The 20,212-nt window shown below is 36.8% G+C and overlaps 1 protein-coding gene across 1 annotated transcript; it reads left to right on the top strand.

The window, feature by feature from the left end:
• Positions 1-7,607: 7,607 nt before the first annotated feature.
• LOC125196590 (receptor-like serine/threonine-protein kinase SD1-8) lies at positions 7,608-10,171 on the top strand. The gene is made up of 7 exons (XM_048095173.1): positions 7,608-8,364; positions 8,510-8,641; positions 8,712-8,833; positions 8,891-9,101; positions 9,191-9,428; positions 9,504-9,654; positions 9,730-10,171. The coding sequence occupies exons 1-7, from the start codon at positions 7,623-7,625 to the stop codon at positions 10,036-10,038; spliced, it is 1,905 nt and encodes a 634-aa protein (XP_047951130.1). The 5' UTR covers positions 7,608-7,622; the 3' UTR covers positions 10,039-10,171.
• Positions 10,172-20,212: the final 10,041 nt, after the last annotated feature.

Genomic DNA, 20,212 nt, shown 5'->3' on the forward strand with positions numbered 1-20,212 from the left:
TAAGGAACAAGGTCCACCAGAAACATAGACGACAGGTGAGTATTTTAATGAGGAAATAGTGATTTATTTTTAAATATAGAAAGTGGACATCTTGAGTGAGATAAACTAAAAAGGAAAGATGAGCATCATGAATAGGACAGAGGGAGTACATAAATTTCTATCGCACGAATGGATGTCATACCCAAACAAAAGCGTCATGCGTCCGCATTGTCTAATACCTCCGTCCATGAAATAATATCTCATTTTATCATTTTAGGGTGTCCGCGATTTAAAGCCTCATTTACATTTTTTCCATTTTAAGTAAATGGACCTCACCCTTCACCTAAATCATCATATTCACATTCTATTATAAAATCAATATACAAAAGTGGGGTACACATTCCACTAACACATTTTTCCATTTTTTTTATAAAATTAAATAATTTCTTAAAACTTGTGTCGAGTCAAAATGAAACTATTAATAGGGAACGGAAGGAATAACAATGCACTCCATTGTTGAACTTCTGTGTTAGTCAATCCATGAATATTATGCACTTTGGATATCAGTGTGGGCTGATCTCACCAGAATACTAGGACTTAAAGAAGACAGAAGAAATCATTTTGGGAATATGAGTAGAATTCGAATTCCTCTTTAGCTAGAGGAGCTCGAAATTTTCGAAAATTTTAAGTATAAAAATTGTTATATTTCCGTCTCCTTTATTCTCCTATTTATATTAAGTTCCTTTTGGGCCCAGACAGGGATCTATGGAAGGTTTTAGATATGGGCTCATCCAATTTACTTTTTACTAATTAAATTGAACCCACAATTTAATATAAGTTATAATTGGAATATTACGAGCAGCCACTACAGAAGTAATATTGAACTCTCCCCATCCAAATCCGAAATTACAAGTAATCCGGGTTTTCGTTTAACTTTCATTTCCCGCGCTTAAGATAAAAATGTCCATTAATTAATTAATGTCTGCTATGGACTTAATTAATTAACTTCTTATTAATTCCAAGAGTGGACTTAACATGAAACGCTTATTTATTATTCATAGAGTAATCAAACTCCAACTAACTAGGTTCCGAATAATAAAACCTTGTTTCGCGCTCCTCTTGAGGACATTATCAAACAAAACTCAGCTCGCACACGATTCAATATAATAGCAATCTAGCACCGCTAGATATTGATCACCACTACCCAATATATCAGGATCATTGGGTTACGAAAAACCCGCACCATTTGATAGGTCAAAGTAATGCATAATCAATACCGTATGCTCAATGCTAACCTACATTGATTAAGAAACAAATATTTATCAAGACCTCGCCTTTCAGTAGATAGCATAAGGACAAGTCTTGCTGTTAGATCCGTTCAGTGCTATACCACACCAATGTCATCTTATTTCAATAAGGCTTAGAAATATGCGGACTGACATTGCAACCTTTCTCGATGGATAGTCAAATTCTAACTAGGTTGTGAAATTCATCTTTTTCTTTGTTTAGAACTGACCGTGTTACCTTAAAGTGGACGCGCCCACAACCGGACTACTAAAACAAAGACTTAGACTTTGTTAAGTTAACTTATACATTTAAATATGCATTAACATCCACTAATGTAAAACATAACAACATTATGACAAAAATAATCTGTTTTATTCATTGGAAAATAAAATAAGAGTTTTACAGTATTCAATCACTCGAAACGTGATTTCTAGTATACAAACTCTAACATAATCCCGATATGTTGTGGGGCGGGTATTGGGACAACACATTTGGCTAAAATCGGGTACGGGTACCCGACTTGTCGGGTGCGGATATCCGCGGGCAACTCGTTTCACCACCCCTAGTCCCACCTCATTAGAGATAGAAGAGTTTTTAAATTGGAAAGTGCATATTTTTATGGGACAGACTAAAAAGGAAAGACTGCGTACTCTTATGGGATGAAGGGAGTATGTTTTAATTTTTGATAAGTTTATATTTCGCACAAGGTTTCCAAATTTATATGCTTTCACTAATTTACCATCATAATCTATACTTAGTCATCTAGAGTTATGATATATGTCGAACTACTTTTAAAAACTGAACTAGAGACCAAACTAGAGCCATTATATCTAGTTTTTTGATGAGATGCGTTGGTGCAAAAATTATTTCGGTTTTCATTATAAGCTCATTTTACTTCTTCTAGTAGATTTATTACTTTATTTCGGTACATGATACCCTGAAACTATAGTACTATGTTTTACTTACTTCCAGTATGTTTTGAAATGATTCAACACATGCTTCATTCGAATTCGTTGAACTGAGTTTTACTTTATTCACTTAAAAAAATATGATTCATTTCAGTAGATTTATTATTTCATTTAAAAAAGTTTTTACTTCATTGGACAAGATTTTCACTTCATTCCAGTAGGACTTCAAATGCTTGTATATATATTTCATTCAAATAGTTTATTATTACACCATTCAATTAGACTGCCACTTCATTTTGTTGTCATGGCTTGAATACCGAGACTCACAACATCGACGGGATGGCCTTGACGTCTCCATCCGCTGACTCCTGCCAAGAGAACGAATAAAGACAAGACCGATCACGGTGATGGTGTACGTGGAGTCGATTCACAGCAGCGGCAAGAGAGTGCTGCGGAGGCGGTGATAAAGTTTTTGGTTTTTGATTATTGCATGCTTTATGAGGCTAGGATATCTGGATCAGTAAACAACGTAACGGTTGTAATCAAGATCCCTCCAAACCGATATTATCAACCAAACCAATCAACTTTGCAAAGGGTTCATTAGCAATCTATAAACTGATGCAGTAACATCTAAACTGATGCATTAGTGGTAATGAATTTTGTTGGATTAGGATATTGGTTTGGGAAGATGGCTTTTGTAATTTTGCAGCTTCTGGTGGTGAGATGCGGAATGAGTATCAAGGGCGGTAGACTGACCTCTTCTTCAAAATGTCACATGAAATATACAATTATGGTGAAGGGCGTGCTTCCATGATTAACCAACTAATATATGGCTTAACTATTTAACTAGTAATAAATAAATAGTGTTCAATATGATTGGGAAAGTGGCGGCTGATTACAACTACAAATGAATCCACAAAGATCAAATGATCAAGAAATCAACTTTCTATTTTCTATTTATGTGACACAACTCAGTTGATTCTAGGAGTTAGTAAAATTACTAGCCTCATAAAGCATGTGGCAATCAAATCCTAGCTAACAAAACCCTAGAACCCTCAATCTCGAGACAATAACACAATCAACCCTAGCTAACAACTACAATCAATTTGAACAAAAATTTGACAGATCTGCAAAAATGGAGATTTAAAAAAATTGAAACAAAATCAAGCACAACACAGGATGGTGATAATAATAACAAATTTTCGATGCCGAATAATACCTGATTGATTGTAGTGAGACGAGGGAAGCTCTCCAGAGAATGGGAGATTAGGTTCCTGTCGCAGAGAGAGATGAGGGAGAGAGGGAGAATGAAATTGGTTTGACCCATTTTTTTGTTTTGACCCAATTAGGATTCAAACTTTGGAATTATAATTCAATTCCAAATTCACTTTCTTTTTTTCTTTTTCTTTTTCTTTCTTTCTTTCTTTCCGGTGCCAAACAATAAAATTGAAATTGAAGCTCCCAATTCCAATTCCAATTCCAATTCCATGGCTTGAATTCTGTGTACCAAACACAGCCTCAATACCTTCTTCCATTTATAATTTTACATCAGGCTAGCATTGCTTCTCAGGCGAAATCGAGCAGCAACTCACAACGAGATACCAGGGTGGGAGGTCACCGTAGGATCTCATGCAACAATCATTTTGGAACACAAACAAATTGTAAATTATAAAGGAAAGACTAAAATTGGTCCTAAACATATGATCATTTAGCAATTTTGGTTTTAAACATTCAGTTTTGAATTATTGCATCTCACACATTTCAACTCGGGCCGAAATCAGACTATTTTGGACGGCTCCATCTAAAAGTAACAGTCAACAATTTTTAATTACATTTTGACCAGATTAAACTCTTAATTTAATTTACGATTATTAGCGCCCTTAATTTTTATTAGTAACTAATTAATTTAAAATACTCCCTCCGTTCCTGATTATGAGTCACACTTTGACAGGACACGGATTTTAAGAAATGTAAAGAAAAGTTGGTTGAAAAAGTTAGTGGAATATTGAATCCACTTTTTTATATTGGTTTTATAATATAATGCGAGTGAAGTGAGTTAGTGGAATGTGAAACCTACTTACCATTTATGATAAAAATGAAGTGTGACTCTTAAGTGTGACTCTTAATTGGGGACGAGGAGGGTTTAGGGTTTAGGGTTGGGTTTAGGGTTTAGGGTTTAGGGTTTAGTACTAAACAATGAATTGAAACACACAAAATGCAAAACAAATAAATATTGATTCCAACTCGAGCTTCTCCTCACTTTCTCTTATGTCTCACGCCCAACCTCCACCACCAACCCCAGCAAACGCTCCTCCTCCTTCCCTCATTCCGCCGCCGCATCTCCAATTGTCCCCGCGATGAAGAAGGCCAAGTCTCACAATACACCCCACTCCACTTCTCCGACTCCCCCGCCCTCTCCCTGATGATTGAGGACGATACCGACGCCGCGCTCGAGGCCTCGCCCCCTCCAGCGCCTTCATCCGCATCGGCACCGCCTCCACCGGCGGAGTCACGCCCAATTTGTCAAGGAAGAAGGCCACCCTTCAGCGGCCCGCGAAGAAGCTCAATAAAGGTTTTTTCATTTTGGGGTTGGATTTTTTGGGGGCATTTCAATGTTGCAGATTGTGAAATTGGCTAATGTGTGTTGACTCTGGATGAATTTGGTGAGAGATTTGGAGTTTATTGGCCGAATTTTTGCAGCTTGTTGGGGTCGAATTGCTGCTTTTTAGATGAATGAAATTTTTATTATTTTTGAAAAAATTAAATATTCTAATTTAAATCCCTAATCCTGTCAAAATCTAATTAAAAGTTGTTCACCGTTACTTAGGGTTTAGATAGAGCAAAGCGTAATGTTGAGACCAATTTTAACCTGGACTCTAAATCTATACATATATAAAAGGCGAGTTTTGGCCTTATTTTAAAATATCTATAAATTATAGGTTGGATTTGAAAATTTATAAAACATGTCATAATCAATGTAGAACATGAAAGGTCATAAAAATTAATTATAAATGTGCATTGATAATTCAGCTATGGATATCAATTTATAAAATGGGGTTTATGAGTCCTAAAATCAGCTACAAATTTCCGGCTGCATTCTACAAAATAATTATAATAAATGTGCATGGATGTTTAGTAACTGTCATATTAGAAATGCACCACTCACCTATTAAAAGGCCTCATAAGAGGGAGAGTTAGCCACACTTATATAGAGAAGCTAGGATCATCACCAAGCCGATGTGGAACAATGATTTGGAGAATTTAACACGCTCCTCACGTGTGGGCCGGAATGACACATCGGACTTCCATCACGTGGGTAGGCAAGAGAAGAGATAAAGAGATAAACCATCATCGACTTGGGCCCTGCTCTGATACCATATTAAAAATGGGCCACTCACCCTTTAAAAGGCCTCATAAGGGGGAATGTTATCCACACTTATATAGAGAAGCTAGGATCATCACCAAACCGATGTGGGACAATGATTTGGAGAATTTAACATGTCATTTAGATTTAATAGGTCCTATGCAATTCAAAGTTTCAAACATTTAAGAGGACGGTAATTTCAAAAACTAGCAAAAAAATAGCAACAATATGTCATTTGTCATACTTCAAAAAAACCGTAAAATAAATTAATGTGGTTTAAATAGCAATATGTCATTAATCCTTAGCCACATCATTTGTAACCGCCAACAATCGCAGTAATATATGTCATTTTGTCATATACAAATACAAATTAGTCGTTTAAATAGCAGTTACAAATCCATAATCCTAATAATAAAATTCCATTTTGACTTTTCAGTACAACATAATGACCATATTAATGACCATTGATGTTATAAATAATGGTTAATGTTCAATGCACGATTCTATAAATACAAGACCAAAAACTTAACTCAAAATCATTAGCAGTAGGTTAGCCTATCTACATAATGATCTCTTGAAGAAAGGATCGACGGTTTTAGCGTCCGATCTACGGTGGGGAAACAAATATGAAGAATGAAAGGGCAATGGTGGTGGTGCAGAGGTAGAAGCTGTGATCTCTTCCAAAATATTGATAATGTCAATTATGTTGTTTGAATGTTTTTTCTAAAGTTTTAGCCGTTTTTTATTCTCCATAATTAAATAAATTACCATTTATATATACTACTCTAATTAAGTAATTTAATAATTAATTAAAATAAATATATTATTTATTACTCCGTTGGTGTTTAACGTAATACAATAAAAAATCTCTCCAGAATTTGTTATTAATATTTAAATTAACAACAATAAAATATGTATTAAATATTTATTTTATTTTTATTTTTAAAGTTCGTATAACTATATCGTTTTTCATATTTTTTTTATTAATCAACAATATGAATATTAACTCGAGAAAAATAAAATAGATCGTGCAACGCACGTGGGTGATACTAGTTGTAGTAATACCCAAAATTTGGAAAATAATTTTTTTTATGAAAATCGAGAAATAATTATAAGAAAAACTTAGTTAGTTATTAACGCATGTACTACGTTTTAATGGAATTAATTTACAAGAATTAAAGGTCAAGTTTCAATTAATTAAAATTACGTAATAATCTATCTAGGTGCAAAGCGAGAGTGTCATTTGTCAAGCATGTGGTAAATTTGTGTTCCAATATTTGCTTTTGTGGTGACCCAAATCTTAAGAGAAAAGTGATATGCTCGAAAACAATTCATGTTTGTATCACTATAACTGATTGAAGTTGACATTTGTTAGTCAATGACTAATACTAGTGCAACACATGGCCACGCCTCCTGATTAATACTTCCCTTTCTAACTGGCCACGCCTCCTGATTAATTTGATGTCACCATCATTGTTCAAACCACACATTCAGGCTTATCTGCTCCCTGTTTGTTTACAATACCAATTTGGATTTGAACATGGCACTCTTCTTTGTCACTACAATCCTCTGCTCCTTGCTACACTTGTCCCCCTTTCTGAGTTTAATAGTTGGAGCAGATGACAGTCTTTTTCCAAATCAAAACCTTGTTATTGGCCACACTTTGATCTCTCAAAACCAAGTTTTCGAAATCGGCTTTTTTTCACCTGGAAAATCATTGGAGAGATTCCTGGGAATATGGTACAGGAACACACCAGATGTTGTAGTGTGGGTTGCCAACAGAAACCATCCCATCACTGCCTCAGAATCACCAGTTTTGATGATTTCTGAAAATGCAAGTCTTGTTATAAGCAGTGGCAGAAGCATCATCTGGTTGGCTAATTCATCGAGGGTGGCCTCAAATCCAGTGTTACACCTCCTGGACTCGGGAAACTTGGTTCTTGTAGACGACACGAGCACAACAACAGAAGAGTACCTATGGCAGAGTTTTGATTATCCAACAGACACCTTAATACCAGGAATGGCGATGGTGGACGATATTGACACTGGTGTCGAAAAGTATTTGACATCATGGACAAGTCCAGATGATCCTTCTCCCGGTGACTTTGTTCATAAGATCCGAAAACCGAGGCTTGGCTGAAGTGCTGACTGTGAGAGGAGGCGGAAGAATAAGATACCGAGTCGGACTGTGGAATGGGATGTATTTTTGTGGTGGCACACGCTTTCCCAATTCCGTTTACAAACCAGACTTGGTTTTCAAACAAGAGAGGCTGATATCCATAGGAGAGCCGTACCAGAACTCCATTCCAGTAAGAACTACATTGGATACATCTGGTTCACTCCAGCGCCATACCATGAATGCCGGAAGAGACAAGTGGAATCATGTCATCTCATTTCCTCAAGATACGTGCGATGAATATGCTAGCTGCGGTCCTAACTCAATCTGCAGATCTGACAGGCCAATCAAGTGCCAGTGTTTTAGGGGGTATGCCCCAAAGTTCCAAAAGGATTGGGACCTTCAAGATTGGTCGGGCGGATGCACTAGAACTAAACCAATGAATTGCCTTGGAGGAGATGGATTTGTGCAGGTTAGAGGGGTTAAATATCCTGATGTGCTCAGCTTTTGGTTGAATACAACAATGAGCATCGGTGAGTGTGAAACCGAGTGCTCCAAAAACTGTAGTTGTGTTGCATACGCTAATCCATTCATCACCAACGGAGACATAGGCTGCTTGATGTGGTTTGGTGATCTCATTGATACCAAACAACTCACTGCAGCAGATAGCAAGCAAAACATGTATATCCGTGTGCCAGCTTTTGAACTAGGTACGTCACTTTAATACAAGCTGCTTGGGTTTATGATGGACCTGATGGAATGAAATAATGGAATGCGATCTCAACGACATAACCTTTCACGTCCTCATATTTTCCCTTTACTCTTAATTACATCGACTCGTAATTTTGGCTGTAGATTTTAACAAGGGTTTAAAGGAGGATAAGGACAAGAAATTGAAGTTAATACTGATATCAATTGCTTCTGGTGCTGTCGTCTCAGCCTTTATTAATGGAGGTCTACATTTGATGGCAAGGCGAAAGATCCTAGGTAATAATAGTCAAGCATAAACTCAAGCTAATATTGAAGCACTTCTTATTTCATCATGCCCTTTTCACAGTAAAAAGCAAGGAAGAGGATTTGGAATTGCCTGTGATCAAAATGACAACTATTGTGAAAGCAACAAATAATTTCTCAATGGAAAACAAGATTGGAGCAGGAGGTTTTGGTACTGTTTACAAGGTAATGTTCTAATGTGCAGAAGTTGAACAATACTTGTAGACTAACATGCATAAGCAGGGGAACATGCCATCAGGAGAAGAAGTCGCGGTTAAAAGATTGTCAAAATCTTCAACACAGGGCCTTGAAGAGTTCAGAAATGAAGTTATGGTGATTGCAAAACTTCAACATAGAAATCTTGTCAGACTATTAGGATGTTGCATTGAAGAAGAGGAAAGGATGCTAATATATGAATACCTACATAATAAAAGCCTGGATCTTTTTGTTTTTGGTACACTTTAGATTTACTCTTCATTTTTTTACATTGCCATATCTGAAAGAAAAAATGCATCCATCATTAACACTTGCATGGCGTTGCAGATTACAATCGCAGAACACTTTTGACATGGCCTAAGCGTTATGACATTATCATGGGAATCGCAAGGGGACTGCTATATCTCCACCACGATTCCAGATTAAAGATTATACACAGGGATCTCAAAACGAACAACATTTTACTAGATGGAAATTTAACTCCGAAAATTTCAGATTTCGGCTTAGCTAGAATTTTTGAAGAGGATCAGGCGCTTGCTAGAACAAAAAGAGTTGTTGGGACATAGTAAGGTTACTTTCAGCGATTGAATAGCTTCAATCTATTCTATAATTGACTTATGAGATCAATATTTTCATGCAGTGGCTACATGGCACCGGAGTATGCTATTGATGGGAAATACTCGGTGAAATCTGACATCTTTAGTCTTGGAGTGGTTTTGTTGGAGATAATGAGCGGAAAAAAGAACAGAGGATATGGAGACTCGGATTACTTTGTTAACCTCTTGGGCCATGTATAATATACATTTTCATTTATAAGTACAATCACACACATTCTCACACAACTTAACTGGCTATATTTGTGGCAGGCATGGATACTATGGAAAGAAAACAGGATTTTGGAGTTGATGGATGAGTGTTTGAATGATACATTTAAGGAGTGTGAAGTGAAGAGATGCATGCAAGTGGGGTTATTATGCGTTCAGAAATTCGCAGATGATAGGCCAAACATGTCGTCCGTGGTTTCAATGTTAGGAAGTGATGGAGCAGTTTTGCCCGAACCAAAAGAACCCGGGTTTTTTATGGAAAGAAGTTGCAGTCCTTCGAGAAGTAGTACATCACGACGTATTGAGTCGGAGAATGATACACTCACCATTACAGACTTGGAGGCCAGATGAATAGAGAAAGCAGAGATTTGTCCTGATTGGGAGAACTCACATGAAATTTGTATCAATTCTACTGTTCTTTGTTATATCAGACCAATTCTATTAATCTGTTTTACAGATTAGTTTCATGTAAAAGCTTCTAATATATGTGTTCCCTGCTTTACAATTTTAAATAGTACTAACTCCGAAGCTAAAGATGTCTGCTTACATGATTACATATTGACAAGCAATTAAGGTGCATTTATCTTCAATTTTCCACAAAATAAAAATGAACTAACAATATGTCTGGCCGAGATGGAAATTGACTTTTCTTTAACAAATAAAGACTAAATTCCAAGTTGACAAGAGTTTAAGGTGCAATGTATCTTCAATGTTCCACAAAGCCATATTTGCATAATGTCCTCATCACTTCCTTGAACTTCTTTCGATGAAAAATCCTGGCTCTTTCGGTTCAGGCAAAACTGCTCCATCACTTGCCAACATCGAAAACACTGATGGCATGGTTGGCCTATCGTGTGCGAATTTCTGAACGCATAATAACCCGACTTGCATGCATCTCTTCACTTCACTCTCTACAAATGTATTCTTCAAAGACTCATCCATCAACTCTATAATCTTGTTTTCTTTCCAAAGCAACCATGCCTCCAACGTAATAACCAGCTAATTAAGGTGTTAATTTGACATTGCACTTTTTCATATTTTAAATCATTCAAAAGTCTTCTTATTTAATGTCATATTTTTTCTACTTTATATACTAAGAGGAGCCTTCACTATGTAGGCATATAGTACATTTTGAGGAATGTGAACTTTCTACTAATCATCCAAAAAGAGCAATATCAACATTTGACACTTGTTTGCAAAAAATATTTACATACATATTTGCAGAATGTCTTCATCTGGCCTCCAACTCAGTAATGACGATTTTTTATTCCCTGACTCCTCCACAGCTATTCAATTAGACTGTCACTTCATTTTGTTGTATTGCTTGAATATCGGGACTGTCACAGCATCGATGAGATGGCCTTGATGTCTCCTCAATTGATTCCTGCCGAGAAAACGAATGAAGACAAGACCAATCACGGTGCTGGTGTACGTGGAGTCGTTTCACTGCAGCGGCAAGAGAGCGCCGCGGAGGCGGTGATAGACATTGCAGAGAGAAAGAGCGGTACACGACAACGAAACCACATGTACGTGCTGGAACAGGGGCGGAGCTAGAAATTTATAGGGAGAAGGCAAATTTATAGATGAGGAAATTTTAAAAATTTGAGAAGGGGCATTTAGTGAGAAAATGGAAGAAATAAATGGTAAAATATACAATATCTATATGGATATGAAAATATGAGGTGGGACAATTGCCCCTCTTTTTATAAGTGTGGATCCGCCCCTGTATTAGAATGAAGTAATAATCCTACTGGAATGAAGTAAAAACTACTGGAATGAAGTAATATATTCTAGATTGAAGTTAAATCATTCTTAATATGGATGAAGTAAAATACGCTTGTGATGAAGACGAAAGTAATTTATACATCTACACATCTCATCCATAAAAAACTAGATCTAAAAATCCTAATTTTGCCTCTAGTTCTGTAGTTCTGGAATAAGTAGTTGATTTGCATAATTAGACTCTAGTTATCTATGGACTATGGTGGTGTTTGGTTTCCTAGATAAAATAGTACCAAGATATAATTTAAGATTGAGTTGTGGAATTGAATCTCATAAACCAGACACACTACATATTTAATCATGGGAAACAATCTCGCAAACCGGACACCTCCTATATGTATATATATACATATAGCTTTAGAGGATTAAATATGTTTTATGTAAGTACATTTATACTAGTAGTATACTACTCCCTCCGTTCCATAGTAATAGAGTCATTTTGTCATTTTGGTACGTTCCATAGTGATAGAGTTGTTTTTCTTTTTAGTAAAAGTCAACATACTTTTCCACACCTACTTTATTCTCTCTTTATCTCTCCACCTTTTCCATTTTCCACTTTATTCTCCGTTTACTTAACTACCTAACACAATTTTTCTTAATCTTCGTGCCGAAAATAAAATGCCTTTATTACTATGGAACGAAGGGAGTTGTAACATCCCACTTTTTCGAACCCTAATTTTTGAGACGTGAAATTTTTTGGCATTTAATGCTGTTTATGCTATGATATATGTGGATTAAATGATGAGTGATTTATTGCAATATTCTTTGTGACCTAATTGCCATATGGAGTTGAGTTTGAGTTGAATAGTCAAACTTGTTGAATATGTGACGTGGCTATTGAATAGTCAATATTGTGGAAAATACGACGTGGCCGTGGAATGATCAAAGTCGGTGGAAAATGTGAAGTGGAGGTGAAATTCGAATATGTGAATATTTTGATGCGGGGTGAAATAATATTGTGGTGAATTATTTTCCTAAGGGATGAGTGAGAATTTAATAGTAGCATTATTTAATTAAGTGGAATTTTCGACCACCCCTATTTATTGGAAATAAATTCTATTATTCTTGGATTTAATTATTGCTTGGGATAATTATCCAAATTAAATCCAAAGTCCGAATATTCCTTAATTGTTCCATGAGATTTTCGACCCCTATGTTGTTTCTAGGGGGGATTTTCGAAAATCCCTTATTTTATGGGAGAAGAGATTTTTATTATATTATTTGATCCCTTGTTTATTCTCTTCCATAAATAAATTCAAATATCCTAGCATATCTTGCCAAATCTAAGAAAATCTTGCCGTATCCTATTTAAATTAGGATTTTAATCAAATTCCTTGTGGGAGGAATGAAAATCACGCCTATTTCCTTTTAATTGGGGAGAATTATTATTTTATTTTGCTCCGTGATATTTTGTTCTACTCCGTGAAATATTCAAATTAAATCATAGGCTAATTTAATAGCCTAAAATTCGAAACCCCCTTATTTCTCCCCTAATTCACGCCACTTCAACCACCAAATCTCTTCCAAATCTTTATTTATTTAATTATTGGATTATATTTTGCACTCTATAAATAAAAGTGAGAAACCTAACCCTAGATCACAGCAGCAATCGCCCCCCCTACCTCACGTCGCTCTCTCTCCCTCTCCCCACTCTCTCAAATTTTTCTTCTACTTTCTCCATTATTTCTTCATCTTGTGTGAAGAATTGAAGCTGAAATTCAAGAATTCGTTGAAGAATCAAGATCCTACTTGTTTCCTACCGATTGTTCTATTGAAAAGGTATTTTTATTTTGATCTTTTCTTCCTCTACCGATCAATCGGTGTTCTTGAGTCCTCATGCATTTAGAATGAGTGAAGGGAAATTAATCGATGAATTTGGGATGCATATGTGTGTGTGTGTGACCGTGTATGTGTGTGCACGCCTCGGTATGCGTGCACATGTGTTGTGTGTGTGTGCGTGTGTCGTGTGTGGAAAACACTCATGCGTGACACGATTTGATGATGAGTATGGAGTTGTTGTGCGAATAAAAACGATATGATAATCGTACTTTGATTTTAAGTGGTGATATTGAAAATAATCGATGGGAAGAAGGGAGACGTGAGAACATGCATGATTTTGATCCATGATTGAGACTTACTTGTAATACATAAATTAAAGGTGAGAACTCGCGTTCACGGAGTGATAACAAGAAGAAGAACATACTTGTGGCCTAGAAATCGAGGTGGGCTTTATTCTTAAACTCTCTCTTATGTTGCAAATTTATGAAAGTGGAGCGATAAGGGTGGATTAAACTGTTATGCCATGCCTATAATTATTTTGGATATTGTGTGTGCCTGATGCTTAGTTTGCGAGTGCACTCCATTAGGCTATAGTGCTATATAAACGAATTCGGGTGTGAGTAGGGCCGCAAACCCTATCAGGCTAGTGTACACGGGAGATCGGGAGCCGTCCTTGCTAGTCGGCCGGTCTCGTGGGCGAAAGTGTGGCCACACTTCGTCGCACCATGATATTGTTGATTGATTAGAAAATGAGAGGTATTGTTTGACTGGCCAGTCCATGAAATATTTTGTGATACTCGATGCTATCTTTTCAATTAAATTCTCCGCTCAACCACGAAGAATGAGGTAACCCGTATCTTTGAATATTGATTTGAATTATGAAATGTTGGAAATTGAAGCAAATGGAAGTTATTGTGATATTTTGAGATTTGTGTTGGAGTATGAAATGACGATTATGCATGCATGTGAAATTGCTAATTGCGACTATGCAAAACAAATGATGAATGTTGTCATGCAAGTGATTTTGCACTAAGATCTCTACGAATCGAAAAAATGAAATTCTATATGATTTGTGATTGCGTGATTGTTCGGTAAACAACGATATGAGTTGAACTTGAGCATGCTATACTTAGTTGTAAATCGTGTTGTTAATGGAAATATTGTATTACGATATCGAACTTGAAGGCATAAAAACGCCGAATGCGAGGCGAACGACTTACGAGAACGAACTCGCGAACTACCGAAATGCGAAAATATATATATATATATATATATATATATATACACGAACCTTTTGCCTCGGAAATGAAATTCCGTTCATTCTTGATATGATATTACCTTCACACCTCCATCGTTCGACCCATATATATATATATATATATATATATATATATATATATATATATATATATGGGGTCCTCATCTACCAAAATCAGTCCATAAGTATAGAAATATAGACCATATCTAGACCGTGAGATCTGGAGATTAATGGCTAAGATCTGGAGTGACTCCTCGTTTTGTATGGGTCATAATAAGACCGATCCGTGTCATGTTAGGGGTAATTTAGGAATAAAAAATATTAGTAACCGTCGTTCCGTTTCTTAGGCGCTGATTAATTGGGCTTTGGGAGTAATTACTGCACACGCCATTCTATTTCACTCTCTTTCAACAAAAACTCTCCAATTTCCCTCAAATCTTCTTCTTTTTCTACCACCAAATCAACAAAAAATCGTCTCGGCCCCTCAAAATCGTCGTCTCCTCCACAGATTCGTCGTCTCCTCCAAATCAAAGTGTATCCGCCTCAAAATCGTCGTCTTCTTCACAAAATCGTTGTTTCCTCCACAAAACCGATTCCTCCACGATTTTGGAATCGGCGAAGACGGTGAACCAAAAGCCTACTTCAACAATGGTGGACACTCGAGCATCTAGATTCGCTAGTCATGACGGAAAAGGTTAGTAAGATTTTGTTCAATGCTAGGCTTAAATTTGACTAAATCAGGCAAAATTTTCACTTTAGTTGGTTGTTCGGCACGTAGTGTATCAGAGAACGAACGTGAAGAAGAAGATTCTGCGGATCCCAAAAGCACCGAAAGGTATGTCGATTTCATTTTCTAGGATTTGGATGCATGTAGTTTTGTTTCGATTTTGGAACTGTGGTATTTAATTGTGGTTTTTTGTTCCATAAGCAAAAGGCCAAACCTCTTCAATGGCCCAAGTATTCGTTTAGTATGACACAAAAAGCGTAGTTGATGATTTTGGTTATTATTAGTGTATTCGTCGGTCGTATGACCCAGTGCCAGCTTATTATGCCCCAATTTAACCAAATGTTTCCATGACTGAAATCCTCGTTTAGTATGACCCAAAAGTATAACTAATGTTTTTGGTTATTGGTAGTGTATTCTTTGGTCGTATGACCCAGTTGCAGCTTATTATATCCCAATATAACCATATGTTTCCATGACTCAAATATATGATTAGTATGACCCAATAACATAGTTGATGTTTTTGGTTATTGTTAATATATTCTTTGGTCGTACTAATATTTGCAACCCATGACCAGCTTATCTAAGCTGATATATTTCATATAATTGCTCTTTTAGTATGATGTTTGATACTATTTTCCAAAGTATTCGGTTCGACAAACATAGTGAATCGCAGGGTGGTCTCGCAAGAAGAATCGACGTGAAACAAGGAAACATAACTAACATAAATGAGTTACAAAATTGTGTTGGTACACCACATACTGGAGTAAACAAGGTATATCTTGTGTAATAATTCTTTACTTTTATTGATTAATGATCTAAATAGGGTTCTATCATGGTTTTATCGTACAGTATGTAGAAATTATTATTGCAGATCTATGACATACGAAAACATTAGTTAATATTACTATTTTTTTAGTTTGTTTCGGAGATTAGTATCTTCACGGCTATAGGAAGGAATCAAAGCTCGATTCACCTACGGTTGTATTCCAGAGACATTGGTATGGATGACACATTAGTCCTCACAGTACTACTCCATTGTTGTTGATACTAACACATTGCATGTTTTGCAGAGGACGTTCTTTTGTAAGTATTTGACAATGATTGGTTATCACAGTCAATGCAAATCAGTGATCAACGTACCTATTCAGAGGTTGAAGATGAGTTGGAGAACGACAGACAATGTTGATGACAGTTGGGTTTATTTGCTTAGACACCTTGAAGTCTACATGGGTGAAAGAGAGGGTCAATGGAATTGTGGACTATCGACTAAAAACAAAGGTGTGCTTCAGTATTTAAGAGCTAAATACAACCGTGTGTTTATGGTGGCAGGAAATAATCATAGCGCGTTACTGAATAAAGAGGCGGCATCTAAACATTACGCAAAGGAGAACAAAGAAAAAAATGATCAACGTAGAAAATATGATAGCTAACTACGGATCTCGCCAAATGGTTATGTCGTAACTAAAATTAGTGAAACTTTTTGTTCATTTCTTTAGAGCTTGTAATTCTCTTGTTTTTAAATCATGTTTATACGACGGCTGGATTTCATTGGTACTATATACTATTTCATATGTAAGATGCGATAAACATTACTCGATACATTGAGTCATAATAAATGAATATTTGTGTCATAGAATTGTTAGGTTAATTTTTGTCATAATATACCAACATTCGAGGCATGACGTAAAACTACTTAGTACCAGAATGCCTTATACAATTTGATTGAAATGTTCGCATGAAACAAACTGATTAGTAGTACGACCGAAGAATATTCTCGTGTTATGAACATATTAAAAAAAAAACAAATACGCGACGGGTATCATGTTTTAAACATATTAAAAAAGCTAGCACAACAGAAGAATGCATAGCAATAACTAAAAACAACAGTTATGCTTTTGGGTCATGCTAAACGATGTTTTGAGTCATGAAAATATGTGGGTATATTGGGTCATAATAATCCAATATTCGAGTCATGACATAAAACCACTGTTTTGTATGCCAAAAACTTAATCTATTCTTTTGGGTCATATCCACCCATCAATTCAGTCAACAACTTGAAAGTGAGAGAAGGGCCGATATTAGCACCAGCACAATCCGTAATAAATTTTTGATGAACTGGATCAAGTTGACGATTTAATCTCATGAACTTCTGGTGTTGTATCAAAACCATTGGGTGATTGTGTTCTTCGTTCAAATGTTGAATGACATAACCACGGTCCGAATCGAATTTGAATGCAACCCGAGCATTACATCCACATTTTTCGATTTACGTCGTCGTTTGGGTTGTTGATCGCTAAATTTCTGTTCACCTTCTCTGTTACACACTATGTAAAACCATATGGTGAGATCATTAGCCTTCTTTGAACCATTCTTCCTTGTGTCAAAACCAACACGACAACCATAGTTCTCGTAAAATTCAATGGCGTTGTCCAATGTGGGGAAGCTACGACCAACAAATGGTTTAAGCTCTATAGGGCATTCAGGTGTATTTAAATCTGTAATAATTCATAATCAGAACACACTTAAAAACTATCGATGAAGTAAAGACAAGTTTCCATCTACTGGATTTAGAACGATAATAGGCCATAATAAAGAAAAATCATGGCATACAACGCGTACAACTATCTTCTACGAAAATGCGTCATACTAAACCCAAATCGAAGCATAGCGGAAAAATTGATCAAATAATATAGGTGGAAAGATTCATTAAACAGAAGACAATGGCAGAAACAAATACAAATATATGAATAGAAGCATAATAAACAAATGAAAAAAAAAACATAACCAAACCTTGTATTCTCAAGAACGTCATCGGAGTATGATTGATTATCTACGTGCGAAGTAGAATGTGTGTCGGATTACATTTTTGGAGTTGGGAGCTGCCAATGACAATGATATAGAATTGGAAATGGAACAGATTAATTTGGAACACGATTGGAGTTGGAATCTGCAACGACGATGATATAGAATTGAGGATGGAACATATTAATCTGGAATACGACATCGACGAATAATAAATCTTCATGGAAAAAAGTATAGTGGAAATTTGATGGTACATCGGCTAAAGAAGATAAAGATACGAAGGAGATGAAGTTGATGAATGTTAACTCATAATTCACGCATATGATTTGTTAGTAGAAAGAGAAATGGCAAGATTATAGGAGTTGCCATAACAATCGAGATGTAGCTAATGACTTTAGTGACCTTATTGGATTTTTAGTCAATAAAATAATATAATTTAGGGAATTAATTGAGCCATTAGATTTTTTAATCTCAAGATGATCTCGCCAAATCCTAAGGATGAAATTTGGCCTGTATTTCTTTGTTTAAAGCCATTTTTGTTTTGATCAAAATCATATATATATATATATATATATCCATCATACTTTCAACATCATTTGAAACCTCATACACTATTGATATTTTCTTCGATCCTTGTGCTGATGCTGAGATTTCTTTTGAGATGCTTAACCGGTATTACACACCGATGCACGACCGTTACGCGAAGAACAAGGTTTTCCCTGTCGAGACCTACCAAGATTTTGAGTGGGATGGAAAGTCTTTTCTCCTAACCTACGTCACCGAATTCTACGATCGCTGGATGGATGCATACGCGTATGGAGGAGCTACCCATCACGCGGGGATCTCGAAATTGATCCACAGCCTGCCTTCTCCATGGAGTGAATGGACTGCTCAAGCTGCGTTACCGTTTACGTGGTTCAGTCCGCCCGAGTATACGCCTCGAGGCGATATGATTGGCTTGATAGGAGTGCTACTCCCAGCCATGGCAGCTGCAAGGGATGGACCGCCGCTTAGTCCCCCAGCGCACAAGTATCCGCCGAGTCAGGCCCGTCGATGGAGATATCGTCGTGATAAGGAGCCGCATGTTGATCGTGTCCCTACTAAACCAAGGCTTAGGACTCGTACGTCTAACCCATTGGTCATAAATGGGAATGTGGAGGACATGCGTGCGATAACCCCTCCGCCCCCGGATGTTGGTGGATCAAGCGAGGACGAGGAACCTTACGAGGAAGGACACGATTTGGACATGGGAAATGTTGATGAGGATGAGGACCCCGAGGAGGATATGAATGATATTGACTAGGAGTGATAGTCGTGGAGAACGTTGTTTTGCTTCCCCCATATTTTGATGATTTTTGCTAAACTTTTGCCGTACCTTTCTATTTTTGCTCTTTTGAAATTCCGTTGATACTAAGACCTCATTGAGGCAACGTTTTGATTGATATGCTATGGGGAGAATTTTTTTTTTACTCACTACCTTATAATGCAATGGATTTCCATATTGTTTTTCCCATGCCATTGTGAAAATTGTCTATCACTATGTTATCATGCCATCATATTATCACACCACTATCTTTGAATACCTTATTGCGCCCTATACTTGCCACTTAAATTGCATAATTGCCTCTTGATTACAATTACCTTGTTGATAAAAACCAATGATTCTTTTGATACCCTATGGCGCAACCAATTTTGTGATAATAATGCTTTGACACTACTTGTGAAATCCATCTATGTGACGAACTTTTGAGATCTTGTGCTTGGCCAAAATACTCCAAAACAATTGTCCCATGCACCTTGTTATACCACGCGACTGTTGCTAGAATTTTGAGAATAATCCGTGTATTGATAAATCAGAATGCCGCCGAGACGCAATAACCGTCAACCGACACCTCAGCCTTCGAGCGAGGAGAGTGTGACGCAGTCAATTCAGACACCGCCGCCTCCCCCACCCCCGGTTAATCGGGAAATAGTGAAGCTGTTCTTGGAGCAGAAACCACCTATGTTTGATGGACTTGGAGAACCGGCCAAGGCCGAATCATGGATCCGCGCGATAGAGCGTATCTTCGCAATTTTGGGATGCAATGATAGGGAACGAATGAGTTGTGTTACCCACCAACTAACCGAAGCAGCTGACTTTTGGTGGGATACTAGAACGAAGACCCTGACACGAGACC

Source organism: Salvia hispanica, chromosome 6 (genome assembly GCF_023119035.1).
Source record: "Salvia hispanica cultivar TCC Black 2014 chromosome 6, UniMelb_Shisp_WGS_1.0, whole genome shotgun sequence".
Taxonomy (NCBI): domain Eukaryota; kingdom Viridiplantae; phylum Streptophyta; class Magnoliopsida; order Lamiales; family Lamiaceae; genus Salvia; species Salvia hispanica.

Coding starts and splice junctions, on each gene's coding strand:
- LOC125196590 (XM_048095173.1), top strand. CDS start 7,623: ATGATCCTTCTCCCGGTGACTTTGTTCATAAGATCCGAAAACCGAGGC. Junction 8,642..8,711: donor GGCAAGGCGAAAGATCCTAG/GTAATAATAGTC, acceptor CCCTTTTCACAG/TAAAAAGCAAGGAAGAGGAT. Junction 8,834..8,890: donor GTTTTGGTACTGTTTACAAG/GTAATGTTCTAA, acceptor ATGCATAAGCAG/GGGAACATGCCATCAGGAGA.